Raw genomic sequence first — 23,709 nt, 5'->3', positions numbered from 1 at the left:
TTAACTCATCCGCTTAACTCTTTACTCAAACCAAAACTCATCAATACAAACAAGATTAAAAACATACACTAATGGCGAACAAGCTCTTCCTCGTCTCGGCAACTCTCGCCTTCTTCTTCCTTCTCACCAATGCCTCCATCTACCGGACGGTGGTCGAGTTCGACGAAGATGATGCAACAAACCCAGCCGGCCCATTTAGGATTCCAAAATGTAGGAAGGAGTTTCAGCAAGCACAACACCTAAAAGCTTGCCAGCAGTGGCTCCACAAGCAAGCAATGCAGTCTGGCAGTGGTCCTAGCTGGACCCTCGACGGTGAGTTTGACTTTGAAGACGACATGGAGAACCCCCAGGGTCCACAGCAGAGACCGCCTCTACTCCAGCAGTGCTGTAACGAGCTCCACCAGGAAGAGCCCCTTTGCGTTTGCCCAACCTTGAAAGGAGCATCCAAAGCGGTTAAACAACAAATTCAGCAACAGGGACAACAGCAAGGAAAGCAGCAAATGGTGAGCCGTATCTACCAGACAGCTACTCACTTACCTAAAGTTTGCAAAATCCCGCAAGTTAGCGTATGTCCCTTCCAGAAGACCATGCCTGGGCCCTCCTACTAGATTCCAAACGAAACCCTCGAGTGTATGAATGTGGTTGTCGATATATGTCAACACCACACCTCATCGCGTGTTTCATAATAATATGTAAGGTTTTATCTAGGATGTTTGAGGCTAATGTAAAATTAGCACTACTCCATAATAAAAGAGAGGCTCTTAATGTTTAATTTACTTGATCAATCATCTTAACTCGTACACAGGCCGGGCCATGGGCTAAAGCCCGCAAAGCAAACGCTTTAGGCACCAGAATTTATATATAATTTTGGGGTGACAAATATTTACAACTTGATCATTGTAGGGTTTGCGTACTCGTTCTCTAGTGCTTCAGGTAGTGGGTTCAAATCTGAGTTTTTTACTAATTTTTGTTTTTGGATTTTAATAGCAATTAATTTGCCCAATTTAAAGATAGGACGGTTTACTTACCATTTCTGATAAATTTGGTCTCTTTTATCTTAAATATTAAATTAAATGGCATATTAAATAAACAATTGAATAAAGCAAACGATAGTTTTTTCGGATAGCAAACTTTAGTTATTTATTTTAAATAGACGTTCTTCTTGCCATCTTTATTTTTTATTTTTATTTTTTCTTTTTGAAGAAAATAGATGTGTAAACAAGAGAGATACTATAACAATGGAATTAAATTATCAGTAGGTTCTTATCATTTCTATGTCTCTCTTTTGCTCTACTTATATTTTTTTTGTAAGTTTTTATCATTTCTACGAATTTATGAAATCTGAACATACAAATTATCATAAATTAGGTTCTAATATCCCGTGAGACATTTTATAAAGGGAAATGATGTTGATGTTAACATAACTTTATCATATGTATCATATTATACTGTTTATGTTTATTTATTTATTTATAGAAAATGCCACAAGAACAAAGATTAGTAATCAATCAGTACCAACATTATTTCTCAAGAATAATAACTTTTCTGTATGTATTTTGTTTTATTTGATAGCAAGTTAATATTTAATAATATATTGCATTATTTTGTTTATATACTTAAAATGCAGTACAAAAAGTTTAGTTATAACTTATAACTAGGGCATCAAATTTTTAAATTGCTGTCAAAAAACAAAAATAGAAAAAAAAAGTCAGTTTCTCTCTGACGCGCTTACCAATGCAGACTCGTTGGGCCCTTCCTGGCCGTGCTTCCGCCGTGCAACCAGCGTCTTCAACCTCCGGAGAAGCTCTCCTACCACCACCTGACCCCCCTGACCCTCAGTCCCCTCTTTCTCCCCATCTTTTCCCACCATTAGACTCCACTCCTCCTCTTACCCGTTCTCAAACTCGTAGATCCCACCTCACTACCACCCATGTTGATACTGTTATGACTCAAGCTCAACACCCAACTACAGCTTCAGCCATCTCTCAAGCCACTACTCAGTTTGGTTCGCTAGCTGAGATTGAATCTATACTCACTGTTCCTGCTACAGGAAACCCTAAAACTCTTTCCTCATCCTCAACCACTAACCCTTCCCCCTCTCTGGAAAAGCTTAACTTACCTTATTCAGAACCAAATCCCACCAATTTCAAAATCCTTCAACCAAACCACAACTCTCCCCTGCTCTCTAACAGTGCCTCTACCTCCCTAACTCCTTCTGATCCCGCTCTTCCTTCCCCTCCTGTAAGATCCACCATTCCCAACTCTCAGCCACACACTGCCCCCCCACAACTAAATCCACCTCCTATTTTCCAACCCCAACCCCAAACCCATAATGCTGCTCCTACTCTAGCGGAAACTCTTCGTGTGAGAGGAGACAAGTCTCTCCAGAGACTCGCTCCAGTAACTATCTTTGAAACTGGTCGACCTCGTGTGCTAATCCCGAACTCTGTCTTTCACAAAGGCGCAGAGCTTCATAAAGATTTCATTATCTGTTATTTTAACGGTCGCCCCCCCCCCCCCCCACCTTTCAAGCAGATCCAAAGTGTTCTCTGTCATATGTGGGGTAAAGGTAGAAGGCTTGAGATGCATAACAACCCTCTACAACGCTCAGTTCTGGTTAGGATCCCTAGTGACTTCCTTCGACAGAAGATCTTGGAAAAAAATATATGGTATGTGGGGGATTCGATGTTTCATACCGCTCAATGGTCTTCTGTGCATTCCTCCACAACACCTCTTCTTAGCTCTATCCAGATTTGGGCTCACCTCACTGGAGTTCCTCTCGACCTACGTTATAAACAAGGCCTTAGCCTAGTTGCGGGGTTGATTGGAGAGCCTAAAGAAACGGATGACTTTACTCTAAACCTAGTGAGTCTTACCTTATCTCATGTCAAGGTGGAAGTAGATCTCACCAAGCCTCTTCCGATTGTAGTGGAGTTTCAAAGGCAGAGTGGAGAAGTTGTTGAAGTGCAAGTGGACTATCCATGGCTGCCTCCCACATGCGCTCATTGTCATGAGTTGGGTCATATCATGAAAAATTGTTTGCTCTACATACCGCCAAAGGATCCACCTCCTATAGCAAAAGTTCCTGTGGATAAGTCAAAGCAAAAGATCTCAGACTCGGCGATAAAAACTCCAACAAAATCTGTAAAAACCAAACAGTATGTTGTCAAGAAACCATTCCCTCCCATCACCGTTGAACCCTTACTTTCCACCCACACTGTTTCACTTCCCACTAGCCCCTCTGCTTTCAATACTCCCTCTTTTGTCCCTATGCCAAATCAGAAGATTTTCCCTTCCACCGCTCACATTTCTTCGGACAAACCTCAAAAACCATCATTAAAAAGAACCCGTTCCTCCCCAACCATTTCCCCTACTGCACCTCCCAAAATCATCTATCAGTCTTCTAAACCGTCCCCTGACCTTTCATTCCCCGTGATTGGTACCCTTAGGTACCTTGAAAATTCCCCTTTCATAAATACCTCCACAAATAACCCTTTTTTGCCTCTTCTAACTGTTTCTGACCCTCTCCAGTCTACTGGGGAACCCTCTTTTTCTACATAATGAGTGTAAAACTCTTTTTTTGGAACCTCCGTGGTCTAAATGACCCGGTAAAACATCGGACATTTTCGGATTGGCTTTATAGTCACAGACCCATTTTTGGTGCTCTATTGGAAACACATATTAAGGAACTATCTCTATCCCGTTTGATGTCTACCCTATGTCGAGACTGGCACTATCTATCTAACCATTCATCTGATGAAGATGGGAGAATCGTGCTTATTTGGAAGGATCCAGCAAAAGTTCGAGTGATAACACAGTCAAGGCAAATGATTACTTGTGAGATTGAGCTGCCTAATTGTACTCCTATCATCTACTCTGCCATCTACGCTTCAAATACCATTGAAGAGAGAACTGACCTTTGGGTGGAGCTTTTGAACTTGCATTCTGCTCATGATCTGGATTCAAGGCCTTGGATGGTAGGAGGGGACTTTAACCAGATTCTTCACCCTTACGAGCATTCATCCTTCTGTCACAGTACACATTCTTCGCAAATGTTCCAATTCCGTGATAGTTTACTACAGATGGGAGTGTTTGATCTTCGATTCTATGGCCCTGTTCACACATGGACAAACAAATGTGACGGCTCCCCAATTGCAAAGAAACTAGACAGATGTTTGATCAACAGTGAGTGTCTTACCAGTTATCCTAATGCCACTGCAACTTTCCTCCCTCCTGCCCCTTCAGATCACTCCCCGTGCCTTATTGACCTAGCCTTCCAACTCCCTAAAGCAGGAACTCAACCCTTCCGCTTCCTAAACTACCTTACCAAACACCCGAGCTTCCTGGAGGTTGTTACTGATGCATGGTTGCTCGCCGGAAGTGTGTCTGCCAACTTTGCGTCTCTGTGTTGGAAGCTGAAAAGCATTAAAAGGAGTCTTAAAATTCTTAATAAAGAAAATTTCTCAAATATCCAACAGAGAGTTAATGAAGCTTACCGTTTGTTACAACTTGTGCAGGTACAAGCCTTGTCAGATCCAACTCCTGAAAATTTTGCTGAAGAACATGATCTTAATCTGAAATGGCAATTTCTCTGGCAAATTGAAGAATGCTTCTTTCAGCAAAAGTCTAGAATAACATGGCTTCGTGAAGGAGATCTGAATACTACCTTCTTCCACCGTGTCTGCCAAATGAGAGCTAGCTTCAATGCAATCCGCTCGTTCCTCCTTTTGTCAGGTGTTCTCATCACAGACCCACTGGAGATGAGTGCTCACGCTATAGCTCACTTTAAAGGTGTTCTTGGACCTGATTCCCTCCCATCGCTCTGGTACACTCCGGCTGATTGGTTTCGTAGCCTCACGCATGTCAGATGCAGCCAGCAGCAGATAAACTCAATCCTCCTGATGCCTACAAATGAAGAGATCACTAAGCTAATGTTTTCCCTTAACCCAAATAAAGCTCCGGGGCCTGATGGACTCACCTCTGGATTCTTCAAAGCTTCTTGGTCTCTTCTAGGTGCGGAATGTGTCAACTCGATTCAAGATTTTTTCGACTCAGGGTTCCTGCCAAAAACCACAAATTCAACGATCTTGTCTTTGGTTCCTAAGTTCACTGGAGCATCTACAATATCAGACTACCGTCCTATCTCCTGTCTGAATACCCTCTATAAAGTCATTTCACGGTTGCTGGTGAGACGTCTAAAGCCTATTCTTAGTCAGCTAATCTTGCCCAATCAAACAGCGTTTGTTGAGGGTAGACTCCTAGTGGAAAATACTGTATTGGCTAGCGAACTAGTGAATGGCTACCACAGGAACAAAGGAACTAAGAAGATTACCATTAAGGTCGATATAGAAAAAGCTTTCGACACTCTCTCTTGGGAGTTTCTGTTCACAGCGTTGGATAGTATAGATCTCCCTGCTCCTTTCATCCGATTGCTGAAAGCTTGCATCTGCACGACAACATTTATGGTGGGTTACAATGGCACGGTGAATGGTTTCTTCAAAGGAAAAAGGGGACTAAGGCAAGGAGACCCACTCTCTCCCTACCTGTTTGTCATTGCTATGAACTACTTGTCAATGATGTTGGATAAAGAAGCGAGGGCAGGATATATATCTTACCATCATCAGTGCCATAAAACGAAGCTAACTCATCTCTCCTTTGCCGACGATCTACTGATCTTCATTGATGGGTCACTTGAGTCCGTTCAGAGGGTGCTCCAGCTACTGCACGAATTTGAAAAGAGATCAGGTCTGGCTGTGAGTTTGCAAAAATCTAGTTTTTTTGCTTCGGGACTTACAGAGCAAGATATTGCAACTATCCAAGTTTCGACGGGGATGCCGTGTGGTTCATTACCAATGCGATATCTCGGAGTCCCTCTGTGTACGAAAAAGCTCAACTTGCAGAACTGCGAGCCTCTACTTCAGCAGATTAAGAAGCGTCTATCCTCCTGGTCAGCTCAGGCTCTGTCATTTGCGGGGCGGTTACTCTTGATAAAAACGGTGATCTCGGGTGTTACGACCTTTTGGTGTTCCAGCTTCATCCTACCAAAGTCATGCATCAATAAAATCAATTCACTGTGTGGCATATTCCTTTGGAAAGGCAAGAGCGAAGGTCACCATACTGCTAGAGTAAGTTGGGAGACAGTAACACTTACCAAAGATCAGGGAGGACTGGGAGTTAAAGACCTTCATACTTGGAACCTTGCGTGCATACTGAAGCTTATCTGGATGCTCTTCTTTCGCCCGAATTCTGTGTGGGTCTGCTGGTTTAAGGAGGTAATCCTAAAAGGCGACGTATCAAACTACTGGACGATAGGAACAAGCACCAACCATTCTTGGCTAGTCAACAAGATGATCAAGGCTAGAGCTATTGTCTACCCGCTGCTTAAACGACGTATTGGGAATTGACAAACCACACGGTTTTGGTTTGATAACTGGTCACCTCTGGGAAATCTTCACACATTCTTGAATGGTAATTCAACCAGACTTGGAATCTCGAGGACAGCAACGGTGGCGTCTCTCTATACTGAAGGCCGGTGGAATATCCCTGCAGCAAGAACTGACAATCAATTAGCGCTTCAGGTACACCTTACTACCGTAGAATTACTAGATGAGGAGGATTATTTCGAATGGGAGATTGATGGAAGAGTTAGACACAGTTACAGAACTGGTGAAACATATACTTACCTCAAGGGTCCGCAGCCACTAGTTCCTTGGGCTAAGATTGTCTGGTTCTCATACGGAATCCCCCGACACTGCTTCCTCACTTGGTTAGTCCTACTGGATCGATGTCCTACAAGAGACAGGTTAACAAGATGGGGTCTTAATGTAGATCCGTTATGCTTATTTTGCAACACTGATCATGAGAGTAGAAATCACCTTTTCTTTGAGTGTCGTTACAGTGTCACGGTCTGGAATCAGATAGCATATCGATGCGATTTGCAAGCTCATGCCTCATGGGACGACAATCTCAATCAACTCCTGGCTCTCCGAGGGAATCGCGATTCTCTTCGTCTTCGACTACTAGCAACTCAAGCCACGATTTACTGGCTCTGGAATGAGCGTAACACACGTCTCCACCACCAAATCTTCAGACCTCCGGGTGCGTTAATATCACTCATAGACAAGCAAATCCGTAACCGTCTCCAAAGCTTCTGACATGCAAACCCTAGGGCGTCTTCCGCGATGACACAGCTTTGGTTCCTCCGTTCATAATCTCTCATGGCCAAGACAATGTGCAGACTTTCTCGACAATTCTTCTCCACTTTCCACGGTTTCAACTTTGATTCTCAACTCTGGGCTACGACTGTTACTTGGGCTTCAGTTCCTAAAATATGTGTTTTCATTAAGAGTATAACACTGGGTTTACTCATAACAAACTTAAGCCTTGGGCTTGATGTATTTTATTTCTTTTGCATTTAAATTAAGAAGGCCAGTTTACAAAAAAAAAAAAATTTAAATTGCTTTAGGCACCACGTAAGTCCGGACCGGCACTGCTCGTACATGGGCTTTTAACGGCAAGCTAAACACCGTTCAAACTGCTCTATGAGTGTCCTCCTCTATCAATCACATATAGATTTTAAGTTGCTTTTATTTTCCCCCATAGGCATCGGGGTGTGTGTCGCAATATTATTGACGACCACAAATTTGCAACTAGTTCTAGCTTGTTTTCAACTATTGGAAGAGCATTTTACATGAACTCAACGTGTTAATTAGCTCCTCATTATCCACAAGAAATAACAAATGCATGATCAGGAGGAAGAGACATGGGAAAAGTAAAATTTACATTATCAACGGTTTCTTAATTTTTCTCCTCTCTTCTTCCTTGTCTTCATCTATTTATTGTCTACGCTCTCGAGCTACACGCGCCTACACCTCTCTCCCTTTTCCCAAGCAACCAATTTTTCTGCATGTCACCAACTTATCCATCGCTAGAGCTACATAAAACCCAACCAAGTTTCTCTCTGCACATCCACAACCACCACATCAGCCGTCATTGTCCCTTCGTTTCACTAGAGCTAGAACTATATAGCAGACAAATCTCTTTGTCTGAGATGCAAATGGTTACACAGTTAAAAGAATAATTGGATAAAATTGACATTTCACCAAAAGGTTATCATTTGAAAAAAAAAAAATAGTTGCAAATAATTCAACTCACTCTCTGTTAGAAAAAAAAAAACTGAATTTGTTAAGATTGGTGTTTTTGTTTTGATGTTTTTTTTATAAATGGTAACCTTTTGGAGAAATGCCTCGATTGAGGTTTTTGTTTTGATGAAGTTTGAGTAATGAAATTGAGTGTTGCTGAGAGCATCTTTATCCATAGAAACTCTATAGTATTTCTTAATGAATATTTAAATATATAAGTGTACTTTGGTGGAGTTAAGAAATCTAGTTAAGAAACTGTTCGATTTTGTGCCTCCAATGGTAGTTTCTTAATTAAAGATTCTTAAAAAAAATTATAAACTTTTTTTGTTACATAAAATTATTTATAAAATAAAACATATTAAAATATAACATTTTGAAACAATTAGTTTAGTGCTCCAATGCTAGTCTCTTAATTAAGAATTCTTATAAAAAAAACCCCACAAAAACACATGAGTGGTGGAAACAAAAAAAAAAGTTACAAGTTTCAAAGCTCTATCCATTGATCAATCTCATGATTAGTAAAAGACTACACACAAACTGCCTCAATATCAGAACTGAAATTTCCTGACGACTAATCCAAACACTAGTTTCTACAAAACATAGCACCAAGCCACTCAAGATGATCCAATGCCAAAGAACCAAAAGTGCATCAGAAAAGAAGAGACAGTAAAGTACCTCTCGACTACGAACCCAACCAAAACCTCCACGAATCTTCTTCCTTTCCCTCCTCCACCACCACCTGAGAACTCAAAGCTATACTTGCTAGACGTCGGAGAACTGAATGCTGCTCCCAAAGAAAAGCTATGTGTCAATCGCAACACACACAACCCAAAGCAGAATGTGTATGCTAACAACAACAAAACCAAGCTTACAAAGCCAACACAACACATCATAATTAAAGACTTGAGTTTTTTATGGAACAGAACAGTTCACATTTAAAAATTAAACCCATGCAAATGAGTCGATCAAGCTAGATAAAACAGAACATCAGTGATACTAGAAGAAACAACTAACTAGCTCATATCATCAAAATGCATCAAAACCTGTGTTTTAAAAAGCGCTAGGCGAACCAAGGCGAGATGCTCCTAGCCTTGCGCCATGCGCCATGGCGCACAAAAGCGCTCGCCTTGCGGACATTATTTTAGTTCTCAATTCTTAAGCGTGTCCTTCTAGAAAGTTGGTTAAAGTTGGTTTATTTGGTTTCATGTTGGTTCAAAATTGGTTCATTAAACTTTCATCTTGGATTACTTAGTTTATTGTTAAGTTGGTTCATTAAAATTAAATTGAAAGGCACATGGGTTAATATTATAAACCGGGTTGGTTTATTATTTAGGGTTAATTAGGTTAGTTTATATCGTCTTCTTCACCTGAGTATGTCACAAAAGTTACAGAGCGGCGGCTATGCCACGAAGCTCATGATTAGAACACAGGGAGAGTCAAAACATAATGCTTTAGATTAGAATCTATAAGGCGCGCCTTTCAAGCGCTTTTGGCGCATTAGATTTAAGGTCAAGGCGCTCCATGGCGCGCGCCTTAGTGACCATACCCTCACCTGGGAGGTGCATGGCGATGGGGCTGTCGCCTGAGTGCGCCTTGCGCCTTGGCGCAAAAGGCGCTCGCCTTTTTAAACACAGATCAAAACGATCAAACTGTTTCATATCAACCAATCATGAGCAAGGCAGGGATCACTATACGTGAACAAACAACAAAATATAGAGACTTTACTAAAATCAAACATGTCAATTAGTTTGCATAAACCCCATCAAGAACCCTAAAGTTCGAAGCTTTAAGCAAAAGTGAATATGGGGTTTCTAATTTACCTTATGGCTGAGACGAATCTTCTTGCTGCAAGAAAAAAAAAGAAGAATTTATATATAATTATTAAGAAAAATAAATCGAGGATTGGAGAAGAGAAATTGGGGATCAGAGACTTACGCTTCAGCATCAGATGGACCTGACGGCGATTGACCGGAGGATACGCCGATTGAACGGAGGTGACACTTTCGTTGAGAAATTCAATCAGCTTCCCGACGGAGATCACGAGAAAACCAAAGAGAAGAGATGAGAAAGGAAAAAAAAAGAAAAGGAAGAGAAAAAGAAAAAAAAAAGGAAAAATCACATATGCCGACACGTGTTTACAGAAACCCATATACGATCGGTTACAAAAACACCCAATTAAGGATCGACTACTCTAATTTCTTTTTGTTTTGATTTAATTAAATACCCCATTTTCTTTAAAAACCCACGTTAGAAACTGCATTAATGGTGCTCTGATTTGTTTAGTCTCTCATTTTTTCGATTTATTGTTACGGTTTTAGCTCTAGCTTTGTTGAACTTGTATAGTGCACCCATGCACTCTTGAGGAATGAAACTGATGAGTCTTGTTAAAACATTACTTGTTCATAAAGAGAATGGGCTTTAGAGAAAACCATTTGTGAACATATCCAAAAGTCCAAAAAATAAAGTGACATAACATAATCCTCAAAATAACGACAATAACTGGGGTCCACTCAAATTATTTCAAACGCAAACGCGTTTTTTCACATCAAACGGAAGGGATGAGGAGGCGAATGACACCATCCTTGATGATAGTTTTGATCGGACGGCTAGGAACGTCTACAGGAGCAGAAAGCATAGCCACGTCACCAGAGTAGAAGCGACCATCGGAGTCATGGCTAACGGCAGGAGCTTGACCAGTCACCTTCACTCTCCCGCTCGAAATGGAGACGTTGAAGTTGTCTTTGGGAACACCTGGCATGTCTAAACGCACGTATAGGCTGCCGTTCTCCAGCTGCTTTGACTCATAAGCCATAGCCGTTCCTTCAGCCACATTCGGGTGACGCATCAACACCGGACCCGTTAAAGCCGGGTCTGCTCTTCCACACATATAGCAATTACCACAATGACAAATTAATAAACCAAACATATTACTGAATCATAATGATTAATTTTATACAGTAGTGTTAATTAAAAATTAACACATACGATAGGGATCCCTGTTATAGGGAAGCCTATGAGGACATCCACTGAAATCTGCGACCACACATAGAGGAGAGTAAGATAGAAACATTTACAAAGTGTAAGAAAAAATTCAAAAGAAAATAAAATAAAATTACCATCTCCTCTGAAACGTATGCCACCGAGAAACGCTGACCAAAAAAACAAGTAAAATTTAGAATGATTCGTATATATAATAAACTAAAATAGATAATTAATGGGTCACAGTTGCAGGAAGGGCGTTGAGGATGGAGGATGTTAGTCTTGGAGAGATGAAGCCTGAGAACACCGTCGGTCATGTGGTAGGTGAAGCCGGAGATCTCGCAGCATCCGCATACGAGTCCGGTGATGATGAGGTAGTTCCGGTGAGAGAAGTCGTGTGCATGGACTTTGGGTGCGTGGGCGCGGACACTCACAAGGGTCTTGGAGGGTTCAAGAGTAACACTAACGCCATCTTCTGGAACGCCGGGAAAATCCATTCTCACGAACATGATGTCGTTCTCAAGAATCTTGAACTCCTGAAACCCTTTTGGCCCATTCATGAGAAACTCGTTGTTGATTGCGTAAAACCCTTCTGCTACCAAACAAACACAGAGAAGATATAAATATCAGTGAAAATCAATCATCTCAGTAAACGAGAAAACTGAATGAGATTTGAGCTTCTTATTGGTTCAGAGAAGAAGTTTACCGGGAGACTGAGGGACGGCAGGAAGAGGAACGGCGGCCATGATTCAACAGATGGGGCGAGGTTTTTAGCTACTGGATATTAGGGTTGCTTCTCTCTCTCTCTCTCTCACGTGCTGATCTTTATGGGAGAGAAAAAGAGGCAAGGCAACGAGAAGGGTAAGAAGATATTGTCAGGTGAAAACGACAAAAACAATTACACTGCTAGAGAGGGGGCACGCGTCCACTTCTTATTTGTGAAGCAATTTCTTGCGCTTATTAACCCAGTAGCAATTATGGACGTCTTTGTAATGCTGGTTTATTATAGTAACAAACTAATAGTATATGTCAGTCAATTGACATTACAGATTTTAAGAATAATAAAATAAGGCTAGGGTTGATTATAACCTCCTTGACATTGAGTATAGTCGTGATTTTAATTAGGGTTTTAGTGCTTTTTCTTTTTGAGACCTCTCTCTCTCTAGGGTTTTTGAATTTTTGAGACTAATTAGGGTTTTAGTGCTTTTTCTTTTTGAGATCTCTCTCTCTCTAGGGTTTTTGAATTTTTGAGACTAAGCTCTAAAACAAGCATAGTATGGGAGGTTGTCAGGTGAAAATGACAACTAATCCCTCTGACGACACGTGTCGACTTTACATTTGTGAATGCGATCTGTATATACTAGGATGCGTGTTCGCCTTTTATTTACCAACAATTTCCAGTGACACGCAAAATATCATATTTCTTATTAATTACCCGCTAATATACAAACGTATAAGTTTTATTAATTTCATCTTTTCGTTTCTACTCTGGTGAAAGCTCTGAGGTTTTTGTCTTGTATCAAGATAGACAACAAAGTTGGTCTTTGCCTTAATTTGGTAAGTTTTCAGCTTTATCGTACACTGCGTAATTAAATGCATGCCTTCACACATAAAATACACTTTACATTTGTTCATAATTATTATCATACTGTTTTTATTTGGTTAGACATATATTCATATAAAAAAAAAAGATAGAGTGCATGCCTACACAAATTGAAGTAATGTTACTTTTTGGAATATTAATCAATCCCAACAAAATAGGTCCACTCATGAAGACAAATTTAACAAACAGAAAGAAACATATATTTAGCCACGTCATCATCATAATTAATGATATCAAACGGGAGGGACGAGGAGTCGGATGACACCGTTCTTGATGATGGTTTTGACCCGATGGCTAGGAAAGTCGACAGGACCGGAGAGCATAACCACGTCAGCAGAGTACAACCGAGAACCTGAGTCGTGGCTAAGAGCAGGAGCTTGACCAGTCACGTTTACTTTGCCGTTAGCCACTGAGACAGTGAAGTTGTCCTTGGGAACGCCTGGCATGTCTAAACGCACGTATACATTGCCGTCTTCGAGCTGCTTCGACTCATACGACTCGTCCATGTCATTGCCAGAGATATCTACGAGCACAAACACAGACAAATGAGTAAACACTTTTTTTCAAAATATCGATTGAAATGGAATAAATGTAAACATACCTTCTCCGAAAGCAGAATATTTAAACTCTGTGAAAAAACAAAAAGAATCAGAAAAATAATTTAATCATTCACCTATACTCTAATTAATAAATATAAATGTATGAAGAACAAGAAAATAGAAAAAGACAAGTCTGGTACGTACCGATGCAGGAAGAGCGACGTTGATCGATGTTAGACTTGGAGAGATGAAGCCTTAAAACACCGTCTGACATTTGGTAAGTGAAGCGGTCGAACGCGCAGCAACTGCAGACGGTTTCGATGACGGAGAGGTACTTCCGTTGAGCGAGGTCGTATCTATGGACCTTGGGAGCATCTGCGTAGACAGCCAAAGATTTCTTCGCCGGGTCTAGAGAAATCCTCACGCACTCCTCCGGAACGCCTGGAAAGTCCATCCTCACGTACATGCCAAAACTCTCAAGCAACTTGAACTCCTCAAAACCTCTTGGCCCGTGAACTAGAAACGGGTTTGTGGATTCGTAATATCCTTCAGGGACGGCTGCCATGATTCAGCAAAGGGAGTTTCAAAGCTACTTAATGTTAGGGTTTCTTCTACTTTATAATACTCTATCTGGCTCTCTGAGATTTTAGCTTTATAGTTCTTTTTTGGATCTTTGTGGGAGGGCAAGGCAACAACGAGAGAGGGAAAGAAGATATTCTCAGATGAAAACGACAAAAAGGATACGCGTCCTCCTCTAATTTGTTAAAAAAATCTGTAGACTTGAAAAAGGTCTGTGTTTTTACATTTAAGTTGGTCTTTGGAATTGATCAAAAAAAAAAAGTTGGTCTTTGGAAATACTAGCAAGACTGAAACTTTATTGCGCAGTCCCCAAATTCATTCCCACGTATAATGCATCTGGTTAATAACATATACGATTTTCGTTATTCTTCTTTTATTTATTTATACATATATTTTTTTGTTAACAGTGTCTATACATCTACTCCTTGTTCGGAAACTCGCTAGGCGCAACGCGTGCGGATGACCAGCGCCTAGCGATTTATCGAAAAATCGGAAATAAATCGGGGAGTAATCGGGGATTTTTTTTTATGGTTATAGTACTCACTAGTACATATCTTCATTTGTGGATTCCAAATATTATTAAAACTTAGGTCAATTGTTTTGGTTAAACCTTTTGGACCTACTAAAATGTGGTTCAACCCGTGAATTATGGTGTTTTATAGTTTTTTATTATTTACTTTGTTTTAATAAATATAAAAAGATACACGTACGTCTTCATCTTCTTCTTTTTTCTTTGGTTCTGCGATTAAACTATGGCCATCCATGGTTCTTTCTTTGTTCTTTTTTTTTGTTTTCACTTGATTTTCTTGATTTGTACACTATAATTACATCAGATCTACAAATAGAAACATCTTCAGAGATTTTTGAGGTTTCCGGAAACAAAATTACGCGGCGGTAGTTAAAAGAAAAAAACATTACGCGGCCGTGTAACCTTAAATCACGTTCTGGGCGGTCAAAACGCGGGTGAGCGTGGAATGCATCCGAACTGGCCAAACTCGCTACGGTGACCCAACGCTTCACAATTTTGCGGACGATTACTCGGCAACTCGGCCGCTTTTTAGAACAAGGCATCTACTAATGATCTAGCATAGGCTCGCAGAGCTATGCTCTCAGGACTATGCATGAATCATGATGCATAATACTATCTTTAAGTTTTAAATGGCCTTATATTAATCGGATGTAAGCCCACTTCACAAACTAATTTGGGTGATGGTTTTCTCTTGGGTTCGGGGTGATGCTTTTATATATGGACATGAATCACATGATAACATAAACCTATAACATATAGAATACTCCCTCCGTTTGTTTCTCGATGATAAACTTTTTAGAAAAAAAGTTTGGTTTCGAAAAATGTATTTTTGTGTGTTTTTATGAAAAAATTATAAATTTCAAAAAATTAATTAATTTTATTGAATTACTATGAATTAAAATTTATTGAAAATTGAAAATTACAGAAAACGATATATTTATTATGGCAATTTAATGTGTTTTATTAGTATGTGTGAAAACACTAAAAAGTCTATCTTTGTGGAACGGAGAGAGTAGCTTTTAGTCGATGTGTTTAATGTAACAGTTTTAATGGTTTCAAAAAAAATCTATGATCGAGAGTGTACAAATAGCTAGCAATTATATTACTCCTTTGGTTCAAGCAGTTAAGAAGTAATATTAAGAAGTTTGGTTCAAGCATTTAACACCAAAATTATCCTTTGAAATATGGCTAGCCATATACAATCGTCTAACAACTGGAGGCTGAATGTTACAATGGACTGCATGCCGGCTATTGGAATGTGTTTTTTGTGGATATCCGCAAAAAAAATACAAAGCCATATGTTCTTTACATGTCACTATTCAAAACAGGTCTGGTTTGTATTTTTTGGCGGGTGGCCTCCTGCAGGCAGCAGCAGCATTACATGTCTGATTGGGACTATATACTATCGTTTATATCGACAACCTAACATTAGAAAATTTGACATATATTTTGATACATGTTTTTTTTATAAAAATAAAAAACTTTTTAATCATATTTGGAGAGAGGAATCGCCAAACTGCCAAAGCGCTGAAGAATCCCAATACACGCTTGGACAGCTGATCAAATAACTCGACAAAATAGTAAAAAAAGTTTCTCCATCTGATCAGTGGACACGTGCTATGAAGACGGATAGATCACCTGGTTAACAGGCTACAACTAAATTCGCCAGAAACTCTAATTATATGCTAAGTTGGCTACAACAAAACATGTCTGAAAACCAATAAAACAATGGATACATTTAGTGTAAAAAAAAACTTTTGAGATGGTTTGTTCTTCGTTATTTTGTAATGAATGGTCCTACACTCCTACATAAAAATGCGGAAAGAATCTATAAGCACACGTGTGGATCACAGCTAGCTGTCTCTGGACTCCGAGCCAATCCCTCTTGAAGTTTTAAACTTGGATAACAAAATTTTATCTTCGTAAGTTGAAAAGCAAATCAATAATTAAGATTAACGAACGACTAGTGCTTGCTAGTCTTGCTGGTCGTAATCCGCCGCCACGTATGCTCGCCTGTCAATCCTTTTGTCTAGTCATCTGATTCATAATTATCAAAAAGATTCAAAGCCATCTTCTTTTCCTCCAACTAAATAGTGACACTAAGCCAAATAATTGAGTTACTCGTTTGTTTTTGTTCGTTAAATATCTATGAAGACAGTGATATCTTATGAAATATCACAAATTATAGTAGTCACTTGTAGGTGTGGTCTAATTGGTTTACAAGCAAAACTTTGACTAAATTGCCGACATCGTTTAAGATTTTATTTGATCCGTCTGGTTCTCAGTTAGTTGTTAATGCGACGCGTACCAATAATGAATAACACCCAAACTTTTAACTTTTTTTTTATAATGAATAAAATCTTTAAACGAAACATAATACTACAAATGGCCTTAAATTAAAAAAATATATATCTACAACGTTTCAAAACCGGTCATACATGTACATGATACACCCTTCTATATACTTTTAGATGACAGGTCCATCGAATTATTAAACCTACAGCTATTTTTACGTACAGGCTACAGCTCGATATCATAATTACTGTTCGATAAGACCCATCATCCGGTTTTCGGTCGAACCGGTAAGGCGCACATTGACTTATTTAAAAGATTGAAGCTGGGATTGGATAACGCGCGCTCGTTAGCTTTGATTGAGCGTATCCCAATAAGATGCGCACTTCCTCTTAGCGAACCCGACCCTTCTATTCAACAAATCATACACGACTTCGAAACCTTGTTGCTGGTAATTCCCCAGTATCGCCCCGGTCCCACCTCGAAGCTCCGATTCATCTCCACCGTTCATCAGCATCAAACATCCAACCTTCCTCTTTTCTTCCTTCCCATCCTCACCGTCCATAAATTCGTAAAAGTAATTTCTCCTGGGGAGCGTAACACTGGAACCATTCCCGGCAAAATGCAAAACCAGAGCCGGAACTCTAACCGTCTGGTTAAGATAGTAGCAAGGACTCATTCCCGAACTCGGTTCGACCCGATCAGCCCGTTCGTGTACCCGCCCGACCCGACTGTCGAACTCCTCCACCACCGAATTGTAGAATTTCGCGGGAAGCATCGTGAAAGTCGTCCCCGAGTCAACGACCACTCCTCCGCCTCCGTTCCTATCCACTCGTCTGAGCATCGCCGGAGCAGGAATATTCCGTTTTCCGACGGAGATTCCTTGGAGGGAAACAGAGTAGAAGTAAGGATGCTTGGGGTTATCAAGCAGCTCTGTGTAGACGAACTCGACCTTCTCCTTATGATCATCATCGGCTCCGACACGTTTCTCTTTCTCCTCGACGAAGCGTCCGAGGATGAGTGGACTCGGGCGGCGGACTCGCTCCGAGTCGAACGAGTGGGAGACGAGGCAGTAAGAGAAGCTGTTACCGAGGTGAGGGGCGAAAGAGGCGAGCTGAGCGGGGACAGAGAGGCGTCCGCGTCCGAAGCCAGCGACGCCGATGGGTTCGGCGAGAGTGGTGTGAGCGCAGCCGAAGGTGAAGTTAGCGACGGAGAGGGGAGGGAGTGAGAGCGAGTCGGAGAAGAGACGTGCGACGAGGGAGCCGTCACCGTAGGCGTAGTAGAAAGGAGGACAAGGGTAGGAAGAGTTGTTGCATTCGCCGGTTTCGATGAGGTCGAGAGGACAGTTCGAGATGGCGCAGAGGTCGGAGGATGGGAGGGAGGAGTGTGCGGCGGAGCAAGAAGGGGAGGAGCAGGGGACTGTGGTGGCGGAGGAGGAGAGGGAGGTCAGAGAAGGAGGAGGTTTGGATTCGCAGAGGATGCAGGTGAAAGGGCGGCAAGGGAACCAGACGAGGTCGCTTCCGGTGTCTAAGTAAAGAGAGACGGAGGAGGAGGAGCCGACGGAGAGGGAGAGAAGGTAATCGCTGCCGGAAGATAGTGGGAGGGGAAGTTGATGTTGTTGGCGTTTTTGGTGGTGGCGGCGGAAACGCTCGGAGGAGCGGGAGGAAGATGACTTGAGGAGGTGGAGAGGAGATGAAGAGTGTTTTGAGGTCGAGAGAGAGTGAGAGAGGGGGAGAAGAAGAGGTGATGATGACGAAACAGAGAAGTAGAAACAGTGTTGGAGAATAATCGCCAAGTAGATGAAGAAGATGCAACACGTTTTCATGGCGGATATATCTGTATGACTCTGCTTTTGAATTTGAAGAAGAGGTCGACTCTTTTTTATAGTACAGAGCAAGAAGACATGATCGGTAGATAAAATTATTATTAAATGATGGCATGAAGTATAACTATTTAACATTAAAAAAGCAATTATGAAGACTAGTAACAAAATACATTGTTTTGGACTATCATTTCACTTATGGTTGAAAGAAAAAGACTTGATGAGCGATTTAAATAGTGTCATGCAGAGTCCCAAATATAGCATTGGAGTTTGACACGGAACTAACCAATACAAAACAAATACGCAATCTAATAGTGAAAACTGATCACTGGAAGTCAACTCCATTGTGGGGGAGTTTTGCATGCAATGCAACCATACATTTATTACTTTTTGAGTAGTATGTTTCTTCTCTTATTTAGGTTAGGTTCCAATTAATGTTTCAATATCAACCATTTTAATTGGCTAAAACATATCCAATCCATCCCCTCGGATATACATAAACCTCAAAATGAAAATCAATGCATTGAAACCCTAAAATACCATAACACGATAAAATTACAAAATAATAATTGTGTACAGGCCACATAGACAAGCCAGGTGGACTATTGCCATGGACAGGGTTAGAGAGTGAAAGGTACGTGTACCTTACTCTTCTCCACACACAACTTCAATTCTCCTTCGGTATTTATGCCATGCAGCCAAACCTTATAATTCCACACTTCCACACATCACATTTGCTCGTTATGATATCAAAGATTTTATTAATTTGTAGAAATATATATGACCAAATGCGATGCATTGTTTATTCCAAACAAGTATATCTTGTTATATAAACCTATACTGAATTTGAATAACTTTTTTTTTTGAGAAAATGAATTTGAATAACTTTTACGAACTAATCAATCACAAAGGAAGATAAGTACTTACAATTACAAATATAGTTATTAGATAAGAATTTAAAGAATTAATATATATGAGAGCTAAATATAATTGCTATGGCTATGTTTTATTGGAAGCTCTGGATTAGGTGGAGAATTGCTAAACGACAAAAGGGTACCAAGAGACGGATAAAAATTCACCAACCTCCTCCGGTACAAGCCGATACTTTTTAGTTATTTTTCTATAAACAAATAAAATAAATAACTTTAAGGATAAGTTTCGCAAAAGGAACGCTCGCATTGAAAATTTGGAAGTTGGAAGTATAAAATACTTGCATTATATTTTACTAAAAGTAATTGAAATTTTGAAAAACGAAGGAAACCGTGTCAATGTATAGAATATGGATTCTTATTCTCTTAAATTAAAGAATGGATTCTTTTTTTTTCTTCTTAAAAAATCATACAAGAATTTTATTTATATAAAATTCAGCTTTTGGATACAGCTGTTAACAGAGAGGCATATTCGAAGAATTATGCAAGAAAAAATATATTAGCTGTATTTGGAAAATCGGAAAACGAGAAGAAGGCACCAATGAAGCAAAGGCATACCTGAGTATGTTGAGACTTGACAGTGACGTTATTGCAGTTTTGTTTTCTGCACCAAAAACAAATCAATAAACTCTGGTCGTCATTTCGAGAAGAAAAGGTTCATTGATGTCTTCTTCGCAAGAGCTGTTCTCCTCACAAGTCACAGGAGCCAGCTCAAGCTTTCTAGCTTTCTTGTGTCACCACAAACAAAAAAGTTATTAGACATTTGATGTAATAAAAAAGCTAGTCCATGCATGAGATTACCACTTATTTCCATAAACTATATACATTTCATGTGGTTTATTTGAGGATATGATCCAATAAACTACTTAAGCCCTGTTCGTTTGGTTGCCGCAGATTTCGGCGTCAGCAGCAGCAGCAACGTCAGCGGCGGCGGCAGCGTCAATGAGGACAGTTGTTGTTCGTTTCGCAGACGCTGCCGCTGACGCTGCCGCATATCATATTGCGACCGCATATTTTATCGGCGTCAGCCGCAGGACGCAGCGTTCGGATGCTGCCGCTGCCGTCGGTTCCTGCGTCAACGAAACGAACAAGAGTTGACGCAGAATATTGACGCTGACGCTGCCGCCGGTACCTGCGACAACCAAACGAACAGCCCTTTAGACATGTAGTATCATAAGGTGACACAACAAAACATGGAGAATAATAACTCACCAAACTCTTCATCTATAATCATTGAGAAACCTAAGAACTCACCAAACTCTTCATCTATAATCATTGCCAATCAACACAACAAATCGATATTTTATTGTAAAAGCTATCTATCTGCTTTAAAGGCATTAGAAATACTCAAATACAAAACAAAAAAAAAAACATACAAGGCCAGGACCAATCCATTTTAAAATTTAAGCAAAATAAAACGCATGATTAATGTGAATATGTCTGTATGCAGAACTTATTAACTAAAGAACAGAGAAACAAGTCCAAACAAAGAGTTGGTATTTGGCAATAGTGGTTGAGGATTACCAGTAAATCCATCCAAAATAACTTATAATTTGTGGGCCTACATCCTTTGAAGACAAATGGCAAATCAAGAGTTTCAATTATTGAAGACATAACACCATTAAGAAGCTATGTTGTTTGTTAGCTCATGTTCTTCTAGTGAATCTTATCAAACGTCACCAGAATGTTAACCCATAACCACTCTTTTATTTAGAAACACTAGTCCCGTAGACGCAATATCAACCAAAGAAGCGTAAGGCACTGCAACTGCAAGCTGTACTTCTGCCTAGTTGAACAAGTTGCACGTGAGCAGAGAAGATTTGGTATCAATCGCATCTAGTTCTTAAGATGAGCACATATTTTTAGTTTAACATCAAAATATAATTCTCGCTATTGATAAGTATAGGCGCTTGTCTGAAACTTGAGTTCTAGAAGGATTTCATTCTCGTGTCACACTGTTTAATAACTCGTCAGTTTTATTAGCATAAATGGTTACTGCATCGTACAAGGTTATCTCACTGTTTAGTAACTCAAGTTTTGTTAGCATGAATTGATGTAAGGTCACTCCTAACGTACAAGTTTATTACACTGTTTAACAACTCATAAATTTTGTTAGCATGAAAGATGCTAACGTACAAATTTACTAAAGCGTTACCTGTTCTGCGGAGATTGCTATGATGTTGCAAGAACACATCTTATCACTCAGTTAAGCTGGAGTATGAAAATGATAATCTTATGCACAGCAACCAGTACCTCCCCCTACACTTGTAGTTAGAGCATCAAAACACCAGAAGAAGCCTACAAACAAATTATATAAGAGATCCTATATGAAATATCTGTTTAAGTCTACTTCTTATGTCAGTCACCAGAGATTATATTAGAAGAATCATTAATAATGTCTATATTTCATACCCATTAAGTATGACACAAAAATAAGAATGGAGTCACTGCCTACAACTATTGGCAAGCGACATAAATTACATAAGATAACACAACACATCCTTCTTACATACAAAATCAACAATGATATGTGGCATTTTATAACAGACATGCCAGCAAAAAAAAAAGAGTTTTAGCGCCAATTTTAGCACCGCAATGAAGTTAGATAAGTTGGTTTCAGTTAGACTTTTGAAGAAAGAGGCCTTATCTTCTCCAGAAGTTTCTGTGCTTCAATAAAACCACCGAAAGATCCCAAAGACATGTACTTGACGACTTTCCATCTGTTTTGTGACAATGTGTGATAAGAAAAGAAAATCGTATTTTTGCAGTTTCAAGCGATGGGAAGGTAAGATATGAAGGATATTGGTGTACCTGGGCATAAAAGGCAATGCAAAACAATGGAGATGGAGATGATCGACACTGTTAAAAGGAGGCTGGTGAAAACCAAATCTGTGAGGGAGTACAGATCAGGTCAATTCTACATAAGTTAGTTAGCAGAAAGACAATGAAAACATCAAGCATCATTTACGATTATAGTAGAGGGTTTGATCCAAAGAAATAATAATAATAATAGAGAGAGCCCCTCACCTATGAATGGTTTGAGGTGCGTCTTTCTGCAGCAGTTCTTGTCCCACACTTAGCATGTGACTCACTGCTCAAATCACACACACAAAAATAACATCCTTATCCGATTTTTTTTTCATTAAATATAACAGAATGATTGTGTTTAAGAGAATAAATATTTGGAGGACAAACCCAAAGAGTAGTCTTCATCCCTTCTCTGGAGGTCTCTCACAGTTGAGATGTGTTCTTTTGGAATGACCAAGTAGTGCCTACATAGTGTTTTTTGGTTCTTAATAATAGTGGACGTCAGCTAATTAAGCAAGAAGTTGCAACAGTGATTAGATAGCTAATAACCACCATTTCCAGTAATTTCGTTTTATCGTCATTTCCATAAACCAGATTACACAGGTTAATGGTGTTATTACTAGCTGTTATAATGAACATCCATTGAAATTTCAAGATTCTAGGCTACAAAAAAATAGTTTATATGAATCAACATGAACCAAAGCAAAAAAAAAAAAAAAAAAAAAAAAAAAACATGAACCAAAGCGAGTGAACAAAACAAACCTCCGGGCGGCAGGCTTGATGTCCTGAAACGCGACGACCTTCTCATCCTGAGAGAGACAAAAAAAATCAAAGTTGTTCAATTAGCCTCTCATCAAAAAGAAAATGGAAACGATGTAAGGGGAGAAGAAGAACGAACGGTGTGAAGGAGACGAGTAGTTGAGTTGGGATCGTGCAAGATCTGACAGAATATACACGTTTGATTCGCTCCCGCCATTTCTTCTCCCGATCAAATTCGGCAATCTGGATTTCGATTTCAATGTTTTATGGTGGCTTCGGACTTAGGATAAAGCTGTCCGTGCAAGAAGTCTGTCGTAACTGAGAAACATTTGTTAAGTACCCACAAGTATTTTTAAATTTCTGAGTTAACCCCCTTATTCCTGTTTATTACAATTTTTTTTTTTTTTTTTTTTTTTTTTTACAATTTGGTGTACTAGTCTTTATATTTCTGTGCCAAATTTGGAAAAACATACGCATTTTGTATATGTTTTTCCTTTGATAACGCATATGAGATATTGTAACCTTTTAAAAATAGATACATCTTATGAGAGAATAGTGAATTTTTGACTAAATTAGCTACAACATTTTTGTTGTACGTTTAGCATGAAAGTTTAAAAAAATATAATAGTAACTTTACTACTATCTAAGTTAAAAAACATATTACTACTATGCAAGTATGTAACCAGTCTCCATAAGCGATTCAAAATATAATTATTTACCCTCATACAT

The 23,709-nt window shown here is 39.7% G+C and overlaps 7 protein-coding genes and 1 long non-coding RNA gene across 9 annotated transcripts; 2 read left to right on the top strand and 6 right to left on the bottom strand.

Annotated features, from left to right (window-relative positions):
- The first annotated feature begins 15 nt into the window (after window positions 1-15).
- On the top strand, window positions 16-772 carry LOC106446315 (napin-B). Its single transcript, XM_013888016.3, has one exon. The coding sequence runs from the start codon at window positions 72-74 to the stop codon at window positions 606-608; it is 537 nt and encodes a 178-aa protein (XP_013743470.1). The 5' UTR covers window positions 16-71; the 3' UTR covers window positions 609-772.
- Window positions 773-1,734: 962 nt separating this feature from the next.
- Window positions 1,735-7,154, top strand: LOC106360747. The gene is made up of 4 exons (XM_048768885.1): window positions 1,735-2,491; window positions 2,570-3,439; window positions 3,532-6,390; window positions 6,502-7,154. The coding sequence occupies exons 1-4, from the start codon at window positions 1,735-1,737 to the stop codon at window positions 7,152-7,154; spliced, it is 5,139 nt and encodes a 1,712-aa protein (XP_048624842.1).
- A 1,324-nt stretch (window positions 7,155-8,478) lies between these two features.
- On the bottom strand, window positions 8,479-9,895 carry LOC125593096. The gene is made up of 2 exons (XR_007329006.1): window positions 9,784-9,895; window positions 8,479-9,184 (listed from the first exon to the last, which is right to left on the bottom strand). It is a non-coding gene; the product is annotated as an uncharacterized LOC125593096 (long non-coding RNA).
- Window positions 9,896-10,572: 677 nt separating this feature from the next.
- On the bottom strand, window positions 10,573-12,064 carry LOC106446266 (putative 57 kDa heat shock protein). 2 transcript variants are annotated; one of them, XM_048768947.1, is made up of 5 exons: window positions 11,827-12,064; window positions 11,365-11,715; window positions 11,258-11,290; window positions 11,127-11,174; window positions 10,573-11,012 (listed from the first exon to the last, which is right to left on the bottom strand). In XM_048768947.1, the coding sequence occupies exons 1-5, from the start codon at window positions 11,864-11,866 to the stop codon at window positions 10,687-10,689; spliced, it is 798 nt and encodes a 265-aa protein (XP_048624904.1). In that variant the 5' UTR covers window positions 11,867-12,064; the 3' UTR covers window positions 10,573-10,686. The 2 variants fall into 2 exon arrangements, with proteins under 2 accessions (XP_048624904.1, XP_013743421.2); XM_013887967.3 differs by having other exon boundaries at window positions 11,365-11,712; window positions 11,827-12,056.
- Window positions 12,065-12,199: 135 nt separating this feature from the next.
- LOC106360737 (putative 57 kDa heat shock protein) lies at window positions 12,200-13,359 on the bottom strand. The gene is made up of 2 exons (XM_013800393.3): window positions 13,325-13,359; window positions 12,200-13,246 (listed from the first exon to the last, which is right to left on the bottom strand). The coding sequence occupies exon 2, from the start codon at window positions 13,227-13,229 to the stop codon at window positions 12,957-12,959; it is 273 nt and encodes a 90-aa protein (XP_013655847.2). The 5' UTR covers window positions 13,230-13,246; window positions 13,325-13,359; the 3' UTR covers window positions 12,200-12,956.
- Window positions 13,360-13,392: 33 nt separating this feature from the next.
- Window positions 13,393-14,393, bottom strand: LOC125592872 (putative 57 kDa heat shock protein). The gene is made up of 2 exons (XM_048768569.1): window positions 13,467-14,393; window positions 13,393-13,403 (listed from the first exon to the last, which is right to left on the bottom strand). Exons 1-2 carry the CDS (start codon window positions 13,825-13,827, stop codon window positions 13,393-13,395), a joined length of 372 nt encoding a protein of 123 aa, XP_048624526.1. The 5' UTR covers window positions 13,828-14,393.
- Window positions 14,394-16,747: 2,354 nt separating this feature from the next.
- On the bottom strand, window positions 16,748-18,664 carry LOC106446247 (probable aspartyl protease At4g16563). The gene has a single exon (XM_013887947.3). It carries the CDS (start codon window positions 18,620-18,622, stop codon window positions 17,012-17,014), a length of 1,611 nt encoding a protein of 536 aa, XP_013743401.1. The 5' UTR covers window positions 18,623-18,664; the 3' UTR covers window positions 16,748-17,011.
- Window positions 18,665-21,797: 3,133 nt separating this feature from the next.
- On the bottom strand, window positions 21,798-23,337 carry LOC106446235 (bifunctional adenosine 5'-phosphosulfate phosphorylase/adenylylsulfatase HINT4-like). Its single transcript, XM_013887942.3, has 6 exons — window positions 23,120-23,337; window positions 22,984-23,030; window positions 22,609-22,685; window positions 22,441-22,504; window positions 22,225-22,302; window positions 21,798-22,133 (listed from the first exon to the last, which is right to left on the bottom strand). The coding sequence occupies exons 1-6, from the start codon at window positions 23,195-23,197 to the stop codon at window positions 22,034-22,036; spliced, it is 444 nt and encodes a 147-aa protein (XP_013743396.1). The 5' UTR covers window positions 23,198-23,337; the 3' UTR covers window positions 21,798-22,033.
- Window positions 23,338-23,709: the final 372 nt, after the last annotated feature.

Source organism: Brassica napus, chromosome A1 (genome assembly GCF_020379485.1).
Source record: "Brassica napus cultivar Da-Ae chromosome A1, Da-Ae, whole genome shotgun sequence".
Taxonomy (NCBI): Eukaryota; Viridiplantae; Streptophyta; class Magnoliopsida; order Brassicales; family Brassicaceae; genus Brassica; species Brassica napus.
The sequence above is the reverse complement of the archived record's forward strand: the minus strand, read 5'-3'. Positions and strand labels throughout refer to the sequence as shown.

Bases quoted from the DNA above. Each gene is read 5' to 3' on its own strand.
- LOC106446315 (XM_013888016.3), top strand. From the start codon at position 72: ATGGCGAACAAGCTCTTCCTCGTCTCGGCAACTCTCGCCTTCTTCTTC.
- LOC106360747 (XM_048768885.1), top strand. From the start codon at position 1,735: ATGCAGACTCGTTGGGCCCTTCCTGGCCGTGCTTCCGCCGTGCAACCA. The intron at 2,492-2,569 runs GTTATTTTAACG...TGTGGGGTAAAG, and splicing joins TCATAAAGATTTCATTATCT to GTAGAAGGCTTGAGATGCAT. The intron at 3,440-3,531 runs GTACCCTTAGGT...GACCCTCTCCAG, and splicing joins CCTTTCATTCCCCGTGATTG to TCTACTGGGGAACCCTCTTT.
- LOC106446266 (XM_048768947.1), bottom strand. From the start codon at position 11,866: ATGGCCGCCGTTCCTCTTCCTGCCGTCCCTCAGTCTCCCG. The intron at 11,291-11,364 runs GTGACCCATTAA...TTTTTTGGTCAG, and splicing joins TCAACGCCCTTCCTGCAACT to CGTTTCTCGGTGGCATACGT. The intron at 11,013-11,126 runs GTATGTGTTAAT...GTGGAAGAGCAG, and splicing joins CTATAACAGGGATCCCTATC to ACCCGGCTTTAACGGGTCCG.
- LOC106360737 (XM_013800393.3), bottom strand. From the start codon at position 13,229: ATGGACGAGTCGTATGAGTCGAAGCAGCTCGAAGACGGCAATGTATAC.
- LOC125592872 (XM_048768569.1), bottom strand. From the start codon at position 13,827: ATGGCAGCCGTCCCTGAAGGATATTACGAATCCACAAACCCGTTTCTA.
- LOC106446247 (XM_013887947.3), bottom strand. From the start codon at position 18,622: ATGTTAAATAGTTATACTTCATGCCATCATTTAATAATAATTTTATCT.
- LOC106446235 (XM_013887942.3), bottom strand. From the start codon at position 23,197: ATGGCGGGAGCGAATCAAACGTGTATATTCTGTCAGATCTTGCACGAT. The intron at 23,031-23,119 runs GTTCGTTCTTCT...TGTCTCTCTCAG, and splicing joins CTACTCGTCTCCTTCACACC to GATGAGAAGGTCGTCGCGTT. The intron at 22,505-22,608 runs GTTTGTCCTCCA...TGATTTGAGCAG, and splicing joins GGATGAAGACTACTCTTTGG to TGAGTCACATGCTAAGTGTG.